Source organism: Pteropus medius, unplaced genomic scaffold (genome assembly GCF_902729225.1).
Source record: "Pteropus medius unplaced genomic scaffold, Ma_sr-lr_union100, whole genome shotgun sequence".
Taxonomy (NCBI): domain Eukaryota; kingdom Metazoa; phylum Chordata; class Mammalia; order Chiroptera; family Pteropodidae; genus Pteropus; species Pteropus medius.
Window position 1 is genome coordinate 3,528,914 of NW_024349803.1, and position 16,147 is coordinate 3,545,060.

The window sequence follows — 16,147 nt, forward strand, 5'->3', positions numbered from 1 at the left end:
TAGTAGGAAAAATGTGTCTCAGGAGTTTAGTGTGAAAGTGCCCAGTTTAAGAGCGTTTTGGCTACGCCTGCTCTCACCGGGGCTGGCAGGGGTCCTTCACTGGTGGAGCTCCTCATACATGGGCTTGCTCGCCCCCTCAGCCAGTACAGAGTGGCTGTGCATGGGGTGCGAGCCCTGGACAGAGCCCCGGGCCATGATCTCGCAGTCCCGCTCCCCACGAAGGGAGAGCATGTTCTCCACCCTTGCCGTCCCACTTCCTGTCGCCTGACACCTGCATGGGCCAAGGAATCACCTTCAGTTCCTAGCAACAACATGGCTTCCAGGAGTTTCTAAGACCCAAGTTAGTGTCATGCAGGAACCCGTCAAAGGAACGGCTGAACTGTCGGAATGTCCTCCTGGTGACCGTGTGCCTCTGGTTCTTCTGATTGTGCAGTGTTGTATCACATGCATGTGTATATGGTGGGAAGAGGAGATGGCAGGGCACACCGGGCACCCTGCACTGACCAGAAGACTGAAGGTGTTTGCCTGCAACAGCCGTCCCCTTCCCAGAATTTCTGCCTTAGTTGCCTTATAGCCTTTTTTTCTTTAATGCATCTTTAATTTTGACGGATTTTGCCAGAATGCCCTGTGTAGGGATCGAACTCTTTAAAAGTCTTATAGATATTATTTTTAAACGTTCTAAGTGCAGACTATATGAATATAGTCTTTTCAGAAAAAGTGAAAAAAAAAATAGGGATACAGCTAAAATCTCTTTGGATCTCCACCACCAACCCCAGTCCCAGTTTCCATGCAGACCCTCTTCACCCACCAGAGGTAACCATTGTTACTGGTTTGATGTGTGTCTAACTAGTTCTTTTTCTATGTCCTAGAAGATAAGAACCAATGGGAAATATACATTTATACATTGAGAGAGAGAGAGAGAGCGAGCGAGCGAGCGAGCGAGCATGCGTGGATATGTGTGTTGTTTAATGTGTAAACCATATTGTGCTAAACCCATCATTCTAGAATGATGTGTTTTACTTGGTGATATGCCTAGGAGTTCTTTCCATGATGTAGATCTCCTTATATTATTTGAGTTGTTTACTATAAATTATTTTTCAGCAGTGCCTTTTTGGCCTTTGCTTTCAAGAAATAATTTGGGGTTTTATTAAACACTTATGCTTTTTCTATATATTATTCAAAATCTTAATCTTTGTGTGTTTTTCCTCTGTCTTTAGATCTCAGAAAACTGATCACAATGAAGACTACATCTTGGAATTAGATTGCTGTTCCTCCTTAGTTCACCAGACAGACAAAAAAATCATCCCAGAGTTCATTGAGAAGGTGAGCCTTATAGTCAGGATACAACTGAACAGGGTGGCAGAGTATTTGCCTGAGAGAACAGGCAAGGGGCTGGCTTGGGGCTGGTCAGCCACACTCCATGGGCGGGGCCGGAGCCAAGGCCTCCTCTGACCTGGGCCTTTGAGCAGCCCCCCACAAGGGTGCAGCCCCCTCCTACACATTGCCCAGGCTAAAGTCAAGTCTGGAACAAGGTAGCTTTCCCCTCCCTCCAGGCTGGTGGGACCCTGGACCCTGGCTTTTAAAGCTGAAGTGGCATTAACAGCTGGCAGGCCCATGGACCCACTGCCAGGATTCCTCTCAAACCCTCAGGGTGGTATGAACCCCCCAGATCCCACCTGCCACTCGTCCTGTGGGTCTTCATTGCCACAAGCTTCCTTCCGTTCCTACTGTGGGAACATACCAGCATCCTGTGTCCACTGGACTGGGATGTACCAAGGAAAGTTGCTTACGTGCAAAGGATTCATCCTCTGCCCAGAAAGGTGTCTGGTTTTGAACTCCTCTTCATGCCATATGAGCTTTGCCACCTAATTGCAGGGTCCACTTGAGTTTAATATGATGACTGCAGAAGGAATGCCCTTGCCCCAACTGGGGCTAAATTCATTGCCAAATGCTTACCTGTTCTCTCTTACCTAGTCTTCCACAAGAATTGATTTCCCCATCCTGTAGAGGTGATTATGATTTGCTTGAGATCTAGTCAGCTAGTTGAATTCATTAATAAATATGTTGGTGGTCAACTTTGGGCCAGAAATAGTCCTAGGTGAATGGATACAGAGAACAAAATTGGCCTGGTCTCTGGCCTCATAGCCTTACAGCAGGCAGGTAATCCCTGAAGGAGTGTGATGAGCACTTTAAGGAGGGAAGCGAGGAGCTGAGGAGCAAGCGACGTGGTGTGGTCTGGGTGTCAGGGAGGTGCCTCGAACTGAGACGGAAAGGGTGAGGAGGGGTTATCTGGTAAAGGGGCTGCCTGGGCAGGGGCAGGTTAGGGAGCCCTCCAAGCAGAGGGAGCAGCATGTGTGAGGACCTGAGGCAGAGGGAGTGAGGAGAATCGAAAGGTCAGAGGAGCTCTGAGGAGGGAAGGGCACATGACTGGTGGGAGAAGGGACCACTCCGCTGTAAAAGCAGTGGGAGGCTGTTGAGAGAAATTTTGCAGCAGAGTGAAATAATTAGATGGTCCCTTTAAACACCCAATGATTCTTTTTTTGTTATTCTCTTCCTGCCTTTCTCCTTTCAATATTTATTGAGTATTCAGGCTGTACAAGACCCTGGAAATAACCACTCATGAATGGTGGGGGCCAGGGCTGCAGACTTGAAATGAGATGATCTCCTAGGTCAAAACTTCTGGTAATTTTACTAAGACATCAGAGACTCTTCCTACTCTGGTAAAATCCAGATCATTACTTATGAAATGGGGAAAAAGCAATTTTTGTTCCCATATGCATAAGCCTGAGAACACGAGTGTTGTATAACATGTAGGTGTCTTTATAAATAGGGCATCTTCTCTGGATTGCTGCAAGTAAACTGTTCTAATAAACTTGGGAGTAGACATCCTAGAGGTGAAATTTACCCCATGATCTGAGTGCTGGGGAAAAATACTTTGAGAAATGGCTTTGTGATTAAGACTCAGATGCTGAGAATATTTGAGGGAAAGTGGGTAAGATGAGGGCATGAGGCTCTGGCCATAGCATCAAACGTGCTCTTTTGGAAATATGTGATTTGGTACTTTTGTCTTAACCAAACCTGGTCATTGCGTGGCTGACCCATTGCATCGTGCCCACATCAGTTCTTAAGGAGATAGAAGCCTGATTAGTAGGCACTCAGATGCTGTGTGTCTGTAGTGTCTGAAGTGTAGATGGACATCTGTCCAGCAGAGGAGATAACCTCAAAGTTATGGTTTGTAAGCCCTGAAGGACAAGCTGGTTTTGTATTTAACTTTTACTTTTATCCCATTCTTTTTTCTCCACTGATCATGTGTGAATGTGTGTGTGTGTGTGTGTGTGTGTGTGTGTGTGTGTGTGTGTGTGTGTGTGTACCTTAGTATCTGATGGTTTGTTCATTCAATTAGTTAAATCAGTCATTGACACCTGCTCAATCTATGTATAAGAATCCTGTTTTTAACAATTTAAAAATTATACATTTTAAAACCCACTGTGCCATCCTGCACTTGCCATACCCCTGGTTTTCCAATAGAAATTATTGGGTCCACATAGACTAGACAACTTGCACAGCAGGACAACCCTGATGTTTTCGTCCCAGAGTTTGTCTCCAAATGTGTGTAGCAGTCTCTTACCTCTGTTCGTCTTGATAGAGAGGCAGTTCAGGGTCATGGCCATTAGGATGAAAATATAGTTTCCTGCCTTGGGGAACCCAGGTGTTCTGAGGCTGCCCCACCATTCATCCCTGCACTGTTATGGCCGAGGGCTGGACCTGGAAGTATCCATCATTTCTGGCTGTCAGTACTGGCTGTGGCTTTAGTTTCTAGGCTAGTGGCCATGACAACCAGGAGAAGAGGGACAAATTGATGGGACTGGGCCCCTTCCCTCTGTTCTTCTTTTCTGTTGTTGGACAGGATTTCTGAAGAAAACACCACCTCCGTGTGCGAGGAGCAGAGGGGAGCCGAATGGCTCTCTGTAGGGTCAACAGCTATTCCAGCCGATGGCAGAATTTCACACATGTGTAAATTTTTCTGTCTTCACACAGGTAGAAAACCACAAATGCTTCCTGAGGAGAAATATACTAAAAACCATTTCTGTTTTTTTTTTCAGTAAATATTTAATGAATAGCTTGGTCCCTATGTATCTCTATAGTGGTGGCACTTGTTAATTGCTATTCACTTAGGCCACGATGAAGCTGTATCACTGGGGCTACAGCTTGCAGTCATTACTTTTTATCTGGGTCATTATTTTGTGTGAAATAATGGCTCCTGTTCCTATGACAAGTAGATCTGTCTTACAATGAGATGGTAATTAACTCATTTTGTCATTGTAACATTACACAGGATAAGCTTATAGTCTTCTCTGCATATTAGAATTAAACTCAAAGTGATTAGAATTTTTTTTCTTAAGAACAATGCCCCAGTATTATTTTTCCACTAAGTGTTGTAAATTAGAACCTTTGGATAGAGAACGTGGATAGAAGGAGGGTAAGGCAATTTCATTATTTGTCACAATTAGGAAAAATAAAGTTGTTTGTATCTGTGTCATGTAAAATTAGCTGAAAATGCCATAATTCACATTCCCTCTCTATCATGATTTTTTACAGAGGATGAAGGGAGATATATAAAGATGCTCTATTCCTTTCAATATGGTCTAACGATTTCCCTGCACACTTTAGCTTATCAAATTAACTCTGGGTCACTGCATTTTGTTTTTTCCTCTTATATCCTGCTGTGCTCTATCCAACTATCCCTTATGTACATTATTTATTCTGGATCATAGAACATTTAAAATTCAAATTTATGGGCAGACTTGGAGTGACTGTGTTTTCCGAGTCCTGGAACCAGATGCTCTAGGGTCGGAGAGTTGGGAGGCTGTGGGAGAGTGACAGTGCGGCCCCTGCTCCTTTGAGAGGAAGGCTCCGCCCTCCAGGTACTTCCAGAGCCTGTCTTGCGTGGCTGGTGGATTTTTGGAGCCCTTGGGATTTCCTGGTCTTCAGCGTTTCCGGAGGACTGTAAAGGAGACAGTGATAGAGAGTGAAGAGCCTACATGTTCATCTTCAAATTGTTTTACATTCTCCGGAGCGTCTTGGGAAAGTGCTTATATGTTTGGGAAGCGTTTTAAAGTTTTCAGTCATTGCACATATTTTCTGGTTTGTGCTTCACACTAATTCCATTTAAGAGGCTACCCTGGCAGTGGTGTCTCCTATCTAGACAGAAGGAAACTAAGCTCGGAGTTGATGAGGGCTTTGCCCAGGGGCTGGGACAACTAACTGTTGGAGCCTGGGTAGATCCTTTCATAAATGAAGCACCAGTGGATGGTAATTGGACTTGGGTAGAATGGGAAGGTTCTGCGGCCAGGTGGCCATGGGAAGGTTTTGGAGAGGTGTGGTGTAGAATGAGGGCTCTGCAAAGTGAGGGATGGACACTTGCGGAGATGGAGGGGTGAGGTGGACAATGCTGTTCCTGGTGTGGACAGGAGTGTGGAATGAAGCTTCAAGGCTGAGAGACTCACACTTGGCTGGAGTGTAAGGTGGACAAAGGGAGGAGAAAGGCTGTTTTGATCAGGGATCATTTGATTGTGTGAAACAGAGCCCTACTCAAGCCAGCTTAAGTGAATCAGGCAGGGTTGACTATAAAGATGAAAAAAAATGGCTTGGGGGCTCCAAGGGGCTGGAATTACCCTGCAGCAGGAATGTAGAAAAGACATATATCTATCTATACATATATAGATAGATAGATAGATAGATAGATAGATAGATAGATAGATAGATACAGATACAGATATAGATATGTAACTTGTTATATGCTACTGGCCCCATGTTTATGTATCTATAATTTTATTTGAATTTTAAATGGGATTTTACTTCACAAAGGGATTCATTCCCTCTATGTACCAAGCAGACGCTGTGCTAAAGGGCTTTGCATGCACTGTACTCTTGACCCTCGCCTCACCCCTCTGAAGGCTCATCCCCGTTTTACAGGTGGAGAAACGGAGGCACAGAGAAGCTATGCCATTTGCCCTGAGTTATGCTTGTGAAAGGCATGACTGGGCTTTGAAACCAGCCTGCCTGATCCAGAGGCCACATTCGCGATTGTTGGGCCATGCTTCACACAGCTCCCAGGGGCTGAGCCTGGGGCCGTCCCAGATAGAACGCAGGGTTGAGCATGGGAAGCAGGTGTGTGCAGCTGTGTCTGGTGCATGGGGACAGATTTCAGAGCACCTCCAAGGCCTCCCCTCAGTGGAGGCTGGGTCCCCGGGTCTTGCTGCCCATGAGAGAAGGCCACATTCGCTGCCATTGTCTAGGTGAGACTTTGGGGCCTTTGCCCTCAGGCCCTCAGCTCTGGGGTCTGTTCCTTAGATTTGCTCCCTCTGTGATGGAGGGTGGCACTGCCCTGCACAAACTCCTTAGAACTAAGTTTGTCTCACACTGGACCATGAAGCCTTTAGAATGAAGACAATTGAAGGGAAGGGAGGCTGACCCCTGCATTATCCTGTTGGCAGGGACAACGTATGGTCAGAAACTCAGTGGCCTGGCTTGAACTAGATGCAGCACCCTTCAGCAAACCAAATGTTGCTGCTTACATACTTTGACCTCTAAAGAAAGGAACCCGACAGATTTTTTAAATCTCAGTGGCTCCCTTTAATGAAACAAATCCCCAGGATTAGGAAACGTTGCCTCTGGTATATAATTGACTCATCATTTATTTCTGGCTGATTGTTGAGTATTCAGAGCCTCATTTCTACAAGTATAGTGCAGCAGATCTAATTTTAGTTAGTGCAAATTCAGAGTAAAAGGAAAATTATGTTAAAAAAAAAAAAAAGCTTTCTCTTCCTCGCTGTACTGTCCCCCTCATCTACTCCCAAACCAAGTGAATAGTGACATTTTAAAAAGGCAGATCTGGCATGGATGGGGGAAGTGTGAAAGCAAAATGGCCCGTAAGTCCAGCCACGAGCGTGCGCGTAGGACAATGTGAGCTGGGGCTGGGCAGAGAAGAGGCTGAGGGTGGGAAGTGAGGCATTGCTAAGGGCTGGGGGGTATCCTGTTCACTGTTGTGTCTCTAGAACTTACTAAATATTTGTGAATGAACAAATTAAAAGAGAAATGCAGAGGAAGAATCATTAAGACTTTGTGTCATAGAAGGAGAGAGAAGATCCTAACACGACACGCTCAGGTGCCTGACGTATGAAGTGGGGTCCTTTGTGAGGATGGGGAACACAGCATGAGGCAGAGTGATGATGAGATTGGTGGTGGACATGCTGGGAATGAGGGGCCCATGGGACACTCAAGGGGACATTCTAGAAGGCAGCAGTGGTTGCCGGGCTGGAGCTCAGGAGGAGGCTAGGGATGGAGATGTAGTTGTCTGAGGTGCAGACTCAGAGGCCCACAGGGGCCAGGCAGGTAATGGCAGTGAGGAAGTGGTCCAGGTGGCACATGCCCATCCATCTGGGTGCGCATGCCCATCTCAAGGGGGTAGCCACGACTTAGCATCCATTCGTTGTTGTCTAGTAGAGTTATGGACCCAGTATCACAAGATCTTCTGTTGTTGTTTGGCTGACTAGTTGGCTTGCTTTGTTTTAGAGAAGTCGATAATGTTTTTATTTTCTTATTAGGAAGTCTCTTGGTTTTTCAATGTAAGCAGATATATCAATTTAAAAAACTCTAAAGTCTAGACCAGGGTTTCTCAAATTATCTGCGATGAAGGACCAGGTTTTGCTTGTTTCTTTTGTTTTGTTTTTCAACCCATTAAGGAGTGACACTTTTGTAAATTACAATAAAAATGTGGCAGCAAAGTCGAACAGCTAGAAAAGTACCTAATGCTTCCTCTAACTTTTTCTACCTATCTTGTCCTGGACTCTAACGAAAAGTTCTTGGACCAGCAGTGGGCCAAGGACTGCACTTGGAGTAGCCCCTGGTTGAGGTGGCAAAGCCGTGGGACAGGATGAACTCATGAGGTGAGAACTCCCTTGTCCTTGCAAAAGGGAAAGAGGAAAGCACTGTGGCTGGAGTTCTGGGAGGATCCAGAGAGGGAGAAAAAGGAAGAACTTCTATGAAGCAGGGAGAGAAAGCGGGGAGCTCGAGGTTACGGGATCTGAGGGAAGCGTGGAGAAGAGTATAAAAGCAGGAAAGAGGTCAAGTTGGAACCCACTCTGGACAGGTAGCCCACTGGGTTTGACCACTGGAAGCCACCAATCAGTTTTGCAAGAGCAATTTGCGTGGGGTGGAACAGGCAGAGGTCTCCCTGCCATGGGTTTAAGAGTAAATAAGTTTAGAAGGAGTGAGAGAGTGAGGGCTAAGATAGGGTACAGGTGACTGGAACATTTTTAAAAGCTGAAAGGTACCAGCAGAGAGGGGAAAGTTAATAGAAGTCATTGGTGGTAAAAGGTAGAGGCAGGTCTGGGGTGGGGCGAGCCCGCAGAGCGGGCATCGGCTGTGCACCCTTTCCCCTGAGGCTGAAGGAGGAGGTAGGAGGATGCTTACAGGCTAGATATCCATAGTGGGAGGAAAAACTGTGGGAGCTGCTGCCTGGAGGCCCCTGTTTTCTTATAGAGTTCCTCTCCTGCCCCAGCCTCTCTCGATCCTCTGTCTTCCTGCTGTTTTCATTGGCCTGCGATCTTACTGTTCTGTCCAGGGAGGTTAGTTGAAGTTAATTTGGGCCCGAGGAGAGGGACAGGGTCATATGCTTGTCTTGATCACTCCCCCAAAATGAGACAGATTCTTGTGCTTCATTTTCTCCCCCTGCGTGAATACAAGACCCCATCCCAGTGGGACAGGGTTCGTTAGTATGTCTCTAAACAGATCTTTGAGGGCTCCTCTGTGGTAGTATCTGCAGATCCCTCAGTGAGCCAGCACAGGTAATATCTCTGGTCATATGAGGCTTGCAGTCTAGCTAAGGACAGGGACACAGAGCGGGTCGTCATATGAAGGAGGTATGATCACAAATGGATAAGTGCTCTGGAGCAGAACAGGCAAGGGTCCCTGACCCAGGCTGGCAGTGCGGGGGAAGGACTGGTCCATGATGAAGAAGTAGCTGCATCGAGATCTGAGGGGTCAACGAGTGAGGGAAAGTGGAGGGAGTGGGGGCTGGAATAGTGTGGACAAAGGCCATGGGTGGGAGGGAGAATGTTTGGTTCGAGGAACAGGAAGGAGGCCATTGTGACCTAACCACAGAAAATGAGGGTATTGAGTGCTGTGTAGTGAGGCTGGAGAGTTAGTCAGGGCTCACAAGTGCAGGGCCTGTGGGCCAGGCTCGGGGTTTGAGTCTTCATCTCAAATGCAACGGAAAGCTGTTGCGGGGCTTTAAGGAGGAGCTAGAGAATGATACCAAATTTATATTTTAGAATGATCAGAATGGCTGCAGGTGGAGACAGGATGGTCTCTGCTGAGATGGAGAGGGCGGCAGAACCAGCCATTGTTTCTGTGGCCCAGGAGCTCAGGGCAGAGCTCTGGGTTGGCAAATGGTCATTGAAACTGTAGTCATGGATGAAATCACTGAGGAAGGAAGGGAGGGTTTGAAGGAAGAGGGCCTGGAGCTGAGCTCTGGGGAATTTCAGCGATTACTGCTGTGCAGAGAAAAGAGGCAGAACATAAGGGATTAGCAAGGTCCAAGGGAAACTCAGAGAGTGCTGGTGATGTAAGCTGAGGAAAGGGGGTGTTTCAGCAAGGAAGGGGTTGTCAGTGCTGTCGATGGCCCTAAGATTAAAAATCAGAAATGCCATTGGTGGTGTGGCCATGAAGTCATTGTCAACCTCGGTGAAAGCTATTTTGGTGGCATTTCTCTCCCAGTATGTATTTTTGCAAGACCGAAATTTCTTTGGGTTATAATGAAAAACCACTGTCCTTTGCTCCACAGAACTCATTTGTGTTCCTGTGTTATTCCTAGGATGGTTCTAAGTTGTTCTTTTTTTTTCTTTGTTTGCTTTTAAATTTAAGATATTCTTTTCTTTCCCCCCATGGGCTCGCTGAATTATCTTCATTGTTCTTTTTAACGTAATTTTTTTATTAAGTGACTGAATTTTAATATCTGACTAGGGGATTAGAACTTGCCCACATAAAGCATTGCGATTTTATGTAGTTTTTAGCATTCGGAGCACATATCACATGAAAATAATAATAATAATAAAAGAACTTGTAATTAAATCAGAGAAAAAATTAACTTGGGATCCCTAAAAATGGCATTTAGATAATACACAGAACAGAGTGGCCTGTTGTTGGCTCTGTGGGCAGCCTGTGGCTGTCAGGCCTACATTCCTTTGTGGTCTCTACAGAGAAATTGCCTCAAATCCAAGGGATCAGAAACTTGCCTAGAGGCTGATGGAGCAGACAAAAGACTAGAGGAGAAAGAGAAAGTGAACCGGCAGGAGGTGGCAGACCTGCCCTTGCGTGCTTTGTCCCAGGGAGAAACGGAGCCTGGGCATAACCCAGTCTTCTCTCCATACTTTTTCACCCTCCTGGGTGGCTCTTGACACCTTGGGAAGGCTAATTATCTCCTCCATCTCCCCTTGTTGGTAGGAGATTGGAACTGTCAAGGCTCACGTGACTTTGCCTGAGGCCAGGTGTTTTGGTTGGCTGTGGGCCAACCTGGGAACTCCTGCAGGTGAGGGACAAATGTCTGCTTCTCCAGGACACAGCCATGGGCATGGGGCACCCGAGATATAACTTGCTCCCGCAGCTATTGAAATAGGCCCCAGAAGGAGTCTGGCCATGGTCCAGCTGGTCTAACCACCAAGTTCTGGCTTCTTTGTCTCTGAGCCATGCAGATAGCAGTCAGTAATGTTCCCTTTTGGCTGAGGGTGAAACCAAAAGGGATGAGGGTTGAAAGTTCCTTTCTTCTAAGCCAGGGCCTCTTGATGTATGCCCTCCCTGCAGTGCTCTTTGCAAAAAGAGGTCTGTAGTCCAGTGTGTTTGGAGAGCATGCACATCATAAGCCCTTTTGGAGGGTCATGATGCTCCTTAGGAGAGTCAAGGCTCTGAAAAGGTCTGCAGTAAGAAACCTGCTTACTTAATTTAACTTGGTGTCTCTCAAATATTATTTAAGAAATTTCCCCTTGTTTCTCCTCCTCCCCAAGTACCTATTTATATCATGGAGCATACTTTGGAAAATACTCTGAGTCAGCTAGGATCTCATTGACCAGTTATAGACCATGAACAATCACAGGTCATGGGGCGGGTGGGCAGGATCACTCTCCTCTCTTTTTACGATGGACTCACGATCCTGGCTGCCTTCAACTGCACAGAATTGCCATAGGCTTGCATGAATCAAGTACTTTATTGTATATTCTTAGTTCCACTAAAACAAGTCTTTCTGCCCAGATACTTGATGTAACACTTTCTAATCCTCACTCAAACCTCTAATGGACGAGAAATTTGGAGCAGGGCAATTTAAAACTCCCTCCTCTCTTTTGTCACCCCCCAAAGACATGTGTCCGGTGCCTCTGTCATCCTTCTTGCTTCTTTAATAACAGACATAGCAATCTTCTCACATAGTCAGCAAAAACGAGGTCATTGGATTTGTCGACAGCTGTGGAATCACACAGATAGCATTTGCTCTGCTATCTGGGTCAGTCCCAGCTTATCTGACCATAGTCTCTTAAAAGGACTGGCTTCTTCGAGTACCGTCTCCCCACCTTTCTACTCCCCTCCCCCCAACTTCTTCTGCATATTTGTTAATCAGATCTCCAAATATATTGGTTTTGCCAGCTTCGATTTCTCATTCATTTATCTCTCCTTTATAGTCTCTGATCAAAAGTAACATTTTATTTTGGGTGCTGTCCAATAAAAATATCATTGAAGCCACCTATGTAATTTAAAATTTTCTAGTAGCCATGTTAAAAAAGTAAAAACAAAGGTGAAATTAATTTTAGTAATATATTTTAATTAACCCAATATATCCAAAATATTACTTTTGAAACAAATAATGAGATATTTAAACTAAATTTTTGAATTCTGGTACATAATTTATGCTTGTGTCACATCTTAATTCAGATGCTAAATTTTTAATAAAGTGACATATCTTATAAAATAAGGTTGTATTTTATGGAAAAAATATTTTATATGGCTTCAGTTTTTTAATTTAAATTTGATTTTAAATTAATTAAAATTCAATGAAATTAAAAATTCAGCTCCTTAGTCCCACTAGCCACATTATAAGTGCTCGACAGCCACGTGTGGATAGTGGCTACTGCCTTAGACAGCATAGTTCTGTAGGATTCATTTATTTAAACAGTTTTCCACTCTAAGTTGATACAAAATAGTTGTAATTACAAGGGTTGTCAGCCACAAGGAACAAAGAGCAGCATATAGCTTATATTAGATGACCAAAATAGATTTTCCCCATGAAAAGATCCTGACAACAGTTTGGATATATTCCTGAAAGGAATATAATTAAATATCTGTTTATAACATTAATTATTAATTTAGTTATACATGCATATTTTGAATTATCTAAAACATAAAAAAAATTTGGAAAAAGTGGTTTTGGTTCCCATGTTTACATTTCACGAAATGGAATATATCGTTACCTTCCGTATCTTTATCATACCAGAGCAACTTTTTGGAGCGTCTAACAGAGGTTTCAAGCTCATCATATTTACTTTGCTGCAAATTGCTTGGAATTTAGTGCTTTTAAAATTTATGAATGATTCTATTTATAGAACTAAGTCATAGATGCTCATTCATTTAACATTAGGACAGTTTTTTCTTATCCAGCTTATATATGAAAGAGAAATCTCCATAATGCAACCACTTACTCTGCATTGCTGTTAAAAAAAGAAAAAAAAAAGATCTCGTTTTATTGAAGATAACATAAATAACAGGAGAACGCATAAATCATAAATGCACAGCCCAGTGAATTAGCACAAAATGAACCCACCTGAGTAATCAGCACCCAGGGTGAGAAACAGAACATCTCAAGGCTTTCCCCATGGCTTTTACCATAGCTTCTGCTTACCTCCCTAAAGGTAGCCTCTACCTAATTTCTACCAAAGGTTAGCTTCACCTGGTTTCGAACTTTATATAAATGGAATCTTTTATAAATGGCATCTTTTGCCCAACACTCTCTTCGTGAGATTCATCTTGTCACAGTAGCTTGTTTATTTTCATTTCTCTACAGAATTCCTGCATTGCTTTTTAAAAGTGATCTTTAAGAAGATTGCTTACTGTAGCACCCCTAATTTTTTTATGCTGTAGGAATCATTTTAAATTTTTGTTAAATGTATTTCCCACCTTTTTAAAAATTGAGTCCATCAGATGACTTCAGTAAACATCGCAAACTAGCTTTGATTAATGTTCCCCAAGTAAGCATTTAGTCATTCACAATAAAGTGACAATGTCCTTGTATCATGAGGTACTTTGTAAAAGTCTGTAAATGTATAAAGTAATTTCCTCTTTTCTGAGAAGTAACATATGGGGCGCGTGTGTGTGTGTGTGTGTGTGTGTAAAAACCCAGGAGATATCCAGGTTATATCCAGGAGTTATAATGTACGATTATTTATGGACTGTGTATTTCCCCATCCAGCTTACTGTGAATTGGGTCATCACGTTGTAGTTATTGAATATGGCCTACCTCTTGGCAGGGGAGATAATTTTCACGGATCTTCTTCCCCCAGATGTCCACTTGCCTAACTCCTTCACTTCCTTCAAATCTTTGTTCGAGTTGAACTTCTCAGTGTGCCCGCCCACTCTGCCCACCCATTTTAAAAAGAACCCCTCATCCCCTGCCACTCCTCACCCTAGCAATTCCCTTTACTTCTCTACTTGTCTACCTGTGGCTCTTTTCACCTCCTAAGATACTTCACTATTTTTACTTAACAATTATGTTTATTGCTTGTTGCCTCTTTTTTCCATGCCAAGGAGAGTGTAAGTCATACAGTCACTGCTCAATGAATATTTATGCAATGACAGAGTGACAGCCCGTGGATTTCCAAGGCTCCAAAGGTATCAAAATTGTATGGGAGAAAATGCTTTCAGAGGTGATGCAATAAGGATAAGGTAGACAGACACTCGTACGTTTTCTTTTTCCTGTAACTCACAGCTTTTTTCAGTGTTTGGAGTGGTTGAAGCTTGTTGAGTATACCGCCCTTGGAAGTGACTTGTGAGGGTTATGTGTCACTGTCTCTACTTCACACTTACCAGAAGACACATTTACAAATATGGAATTTGCTGTTATCACTAGGAAAGTTTTAAAGTGGCATGCATGCATACGTGTGTGTGTGTGTATGTATGTATGTATGCACTTTTATGAGATGTAACATGTTTTGAGTGCTAATTATGCACTGTCAGTGAATACACGTAGCTGATGGGTTCATAGCACAGGTTGAACTTACCCATCTGCGTTGTTGTTCAGAGGTGCTGAACATCCCTGCTCAGTGAGACCTCCTGTCTGCTGGATTTGTCTGGGATCCAGCACAGCTAACGAGTGTGGGAGTTTGGACTAACCTAGCAGCATGTGGAGGGTGGGGTGTCTCATGTGAGAAACAGAGTTTATCCTGGCAGGCAGTTAGGCTGCCTTATGTATCTTCCCCCTAAACTGGAAGGTTTCACTTTTACTGCTTCAGGTTATGTGCAGTCTTTTCTCAGGGTTTCCAGAGCCAGTGTGACAGGATTATAACTCGTGTAAGATTTTACCCTTTTCTGCGTTTGGGAGAATTCCCACTCTTAGAGCGGGATCCCAGTAGGATCAGTCCGCAGTGTTGCAGATGGCTTGGGGGAAGGGGCGGGAGGGCAGGCACTTGGACACAAAGTACTCAATTACTGAAACCGACTTGCCTCCTCAAGGAGAAATCTGGAACTTTAAGAGCCCAATTCCAGAATTTTCTCCTGATTCCAGTAAAAGAAACCTGCTACTTAACTAATAACTGGGACATTTAGGTGGGGCACATCACTTTCTCAAATTTTTGGTTTTCTTCCCTGTAAAATGAGGCTTTTGCACATTGACAGTCTCTAATATTCCGTGTTTCTATGGTCAGCCTTGGCTTTTCAGTTTTCTCCCCATTATCAAGGGGCTTATTTCATTAATTTAGGTTTATGATGGTGGCATGCTGAATTTTAGTGCCATATTGCTTTCATTTTGTGAATTTTGCTGAGCACATCTTGGTATTCAGTGTTCTTTATCCAATAAATCAGCGTTCGTTGATTGATAACTATTTTTGTCTTCCCCTTAACTAATAATTGTAATTGGAATTTACTATAAGAGCCGTTGTTTTTTACAAATTTTTTTAAGGTTAAAAGTAAATATTGCCTTCTGATATTCCAATGGAATTATTTCCCAATCTAATTATTTCCCAGTCTAGATCTTCATTCTTTTAGCCCTGTCGCAGCATTCCTAGCTATTGAAAGGGAGCTGGGAGGATGGGTGGTAGGATGGTACTGTTTGGAGTAGTAGGGATATTATTGGTGTGTGCGTGTGAGGGGGGGTGATAGGTATGTTATATTGCTGGGAGTAGTAAGGAACTTTTTTCCTCCAGATTTATTGAAATATAATTGACAACATTGTGTAAGTTTAAAGTGTATAACATGATGATATGATAGACCTATATATTGTGAAGTGATTACCACATGAAGGTTAGTTAACACATCCATCGTTAACCATTTTTTTTGTGTGTGTGTATAGTAAGAATATTAACATCTCTCGGCAAATTTCAGTTATAAACAGTGTTGTTAACTACAGCCACCATGGTGTACGTTAATCGGCAAAACATATTCATCTTATAACTGGAAGTTTGTACCCTTTGACCAACATCTCCCCATTTCCCCTACCTACCCCCCGCATTGGTAACCACCATTCTATTCTCTGTTTCTGTAAATTTGACTTTTTTAGATTACATATATAACTTATGCCATACAGTATTTGTCTTTCTCTGTCTGACTTATTTCACTTAGCATAACGCTGCCAGGTCCATTCATGTTGTTGTAAATGGCAGGATTTCCTTCTTTTTTAATGATTGAATAATATTCCATCGTGTGCATATATCGCCTTTTCTTTAAGTAAGGATGTTATTGGTGGGCGATAAGGACATTATTGAGCAGAAGGCAGTTCCAGAAGCTTTCGTAAAGAAAGCTCCTTCAGAGAAAAAGGTCACGATATGGAGAATATAAGGAGTAAGAGTCAGAAGAAAAATACCTGGAAATGGAAAAATTTTTAAAGAAAATGTAT

The 16,147-nt window shown here is 43.5% G+C and overlaps 1 protein-coding gene across 1 annotated transcript in view; it reads left to right on the top strand.

Moving 5' to 3' along the window:
- Positions 1 to 16,147, top strand: part of RFTN1 (raftlin, lipid raft linker 1) — a 185,477-nt gene that overhangs the window by 97,261 nt on the left and 72,069 nt on the right. The window contains exon 4 of the mRNA XM_039837049.1: positions 1,218 to 1,323. Within this exon, the coding sequence (XP_039692983.1) occupies positions 1,218 to 1,323 (106 nt within the window). The remainder of the gene's footprint in view (positions 1 to 1,217; positions 1,324 to 16,147) is intronic.